Below are 3,078 nucleotides of genomic sequence, written 5' to 3' on the forward strand. Positions count from 1 at the left end.
AGAGTGGCCGGTTTTTGTGTGTGGCTGGCGCAGCTGCTGGCAAGGATACAGATGGGCTGGCGACTGGTGGAAGCCGCCTCTGGCAGTTCAGTGTGGAGGTGTAGCTGTGGTTTTGCTTAGCGAGCAGGTTTGTGGTTTTTTTGGTGTTGCCGGTGGTTAGCGACCAGAGAGAGTGCCTTGGGTGTTGTGTGTTGGCTGCACTAGAGGTGCCGACTTGGGTTTTTGAAGACAGGGAGGTGGTCGCCTACGACACCTGGCTGAGCAGAGCTGGCGAGAGCAGAACAGGTTAAAGTGCTGATGTGTTCGTGGTTGAAGAGGCTTGGTTGTTAGACACAAGGTTGTAATTCCAGAGGCGGTGAGGCCGTGGTCGAATTCCCTTGGCAGTAAATCCAAGCCAAAGTGTTTGTAAGGTTGTGTGAGTAAAAGCTTCTGTGTCGGAAGAAGCTTGTATGATGTGTTGACTGGGAATTTAATTGCTGGGTGTTTACTTTGTCTATGGTGCCCCTGTTTTGTGCTGTCTTTCTGGTGTGGGTGGTGTGGTGAACCGTGAGAGTAGTGTTCTAGCCGGTGGGGGCTGGTGGTGCCCCCGTTGGTGTTAGTGTTTCCAAGGCTGTTGGAGTGGACAGCTATAGAGGCAGGTGATTCCGTGTCCGGAATTTCCGACAACGTGAGTTCACTAGGAGGGGTATTTTATTTGTAAACTTGTGCACCACTTACAAAAGCCAAGGGGTATTTTATTTGTAAACTTGTGCACCACTTACAAAAGCCAAGGGGTAGCACCTTTTTTATATATATATAATAAAACCCAAACAAAGGAAATGTTTACAAAACCTAGCTTCCAAATCAACGAGTAAACGAGCCTACACGGCTTTAGCATATGTTGTTGTTGTTGTTGAGATTAAAGGTGTGTTAGGGAGGTTTGCATTTGTGGGATGAAGTGACTTATTATATGATAAGGGAGAGTTTATGATGTGAAGAGTTAAAAGTTGTTGACAATGTTCTTTCCGGGGACGCATCCTGAGACTGTGCTCATTTCCAAGGCATGGCCATACTCATAGAGAGTGGACTTGATTGCCAAAACATCGGTCACCCTTTGATTCAAGCTGGCTGCCAATGCACGCACAGGAAGCTGAAATAAAGCTCCCGCCGCACTCTGCATCATTAATAAAATTAGAGAACACCACACACACACACACACTCTCTCTCTTAATCACTCAGACAAATTAACATCTTCATAATTACTAGCACATTAAGACAATGGCTTTTTATCAAAACACACACACACACTTAATCACTCAGACAAACACCTTCATAATTTCTAACACCTTGATGATCTTCTCTCTCTCTCTCTCTCTCTCTCTCTCTCTCTCTCTTACCAATGTGCCTGGATTTTGACTGTCCAATGCTGAGAGAAAATGGGCAGTTTCATCTCCTACATTAAGCTCATAATGAAGAAGCCCTCTTGGAAAGATAGTCACATCCCCCTTGTTCATAATGTCAATATGGGCGTTCCCTACATAGTTTACACATCACCATTTTTTATCATGATTAGCAGCTTAAAATAGGTTAACTATTGATCAAGAGATAATAGAGCCACAAATGAGAGCAATCAATGAATTGGATCAAGTAGGTAGGGTTTTTGAGAGGAAATCATTAATGTGAAATCATTAAGAGATAAAGCTAATTGTATGCAAATATTAAGGGATTGGGCAATTAATCAAAGGTGGCTAATTTTACCATCTGTGTCCACAAAGCCAACTTGAAGTGGGCCTCCTTCAATGAGGGTGAGCATCTCAGAAGCTCGAGGGTGTGTGTGTGGAAGGTTGATTCCACAGGGTTTCATTTGAAACCTCACATATGTCAAACCTTGAGACCTGCCCATTAATGGAGTTTATAATCAAACTAGTCTATTGATTAGTGTAAGAATTAGCAGGATTAGAAGGGGATTGAGAGTACATACTTTTATATGAAAAATGAAAATCTAGGACTTCTAATCAAACTTAAACTGGAAGCTAGCTGGGCTATGATTCCTCATTAGCGCAAATCTGAACAAATTCAATCCGATATTTTGATAATTAATGAAGGATTAATAGGAGGGTTAGATGTGCTCACTCCATGGCTGGGTAGAGAGAGATGTTGAGGCCTGCTCGTGTACCCCCTGCACCATGCGAGACATCTCCATTCTTCAACATATCTCTGAAGGTGAAGCTTGCCAAGTTATCAGAGAAATCCGTGAGGGGATCTGGATCAGAAGCTTGCACATACCTAATCATGTTTAGGTAGCCATTACAGGCTATAATGCAGAAGATGATCAAGGCCCTCATGTCCATTAATACCATTTGTATGATTATAGCAATATGAATTTGATTACGCAATTCAAAGCGATTACAGCTGCAAGAATTAATCAACTGATTTAGTTTGATCACTGCGCCCCAGTAATTCTTTAATTACAGAACGATGCAAAGCTATCAAAGCCCTCTGTTGGGTAGATTTTGAGCTTGTTTATGATCTCTAACCCCAATTAATCTATTGAGAGAGATTAAAGAATCAAACTCATTATGCAAACGACTTATCAATTGATTGGTCAATCTGATTAATTATAGGTAAAGTCTTAATTTGATCCAAAGAGAATGTAATGCAGACAAATTAGACAGCGACAAGCGGTCGGCATGCAAGCTAGCAGATTTTTGGCGAATTTACGCAAATTTTAGTGGCCTATATTTTAATTATCGAACATTCCCAAGCTTCCACGTGGAGGCTTAGGAGCTTTCACGCGGCTTATTTCGAAATAGCGCTTTAAAAAAGAAAAGAAAAAGAAATAGTGCTTTAAAAAAACCCATTACAACACTTTAAGTGTATTTTTACATGCCAAATTTTTGAAAAAAATAATAATTTAAGATTTTTTATAGCCTTTTTTTGGCAAGAAAAGTGCAACTTCATTAGGAACAGAAAATATTATATATACATCACATACCAAAAAAAAAAATTACATGCATCATATACATCACATACAGAAAAAAATATATATTACATATATCACATAGGCTAGGGCCTCTCCTGATGTAGATCTATTCCATC

The 3,078-nt window shown here is 40.6% G+C and overlaps 1 protein-coding gene across 1 annotated transcript; it reads right to left on the reverse strand.

Annotated features, from left to right (window-relative positions):
* Positions 1 to 718: 718 nt before the first annotated feature.
* On the reverse strand, positions 719 to 2,571 carry LOC147639168 (putative germin-like protein subfamily 2 member 5). Its single transcript, XM_086782879.1, has 4 exons — positions 2,113 to 2,571; positions 1,738 to 1,874; positions 1,377 to 1,513; positions 719 to 1,153 (listed from the first exon to the last, which is right to left on the reverse strand). Exons 1-4 carry the CDS (start codon positions 2,337 to 2,339, stop codon positions 980 to 982), a joined length of 675 nt encoding a protein of 224 aa, XP_086639005.1. The 5' UTR covers positions 2,340 to 2,571; the 3' UTR covers positions 719 to 979.
* Positions 2,572 to 3,078: the final 507 nt, after the last annotated feature.

Source organism: Cibotium barometz, chromosome 4 (assembly GCF_041138505.1).
Source record: "Cibotium barometz isolate CiBa-2024 chromosome 4, ASM4113850v1, whole genome shotgun sequence".
Lineage (NCBI taxonomy): Eukaryota > Viridiplantae > Streptophyta > Polypodiopsida > Cyatheales > Cibotiaceae > Cibotium > Cibotium barometz.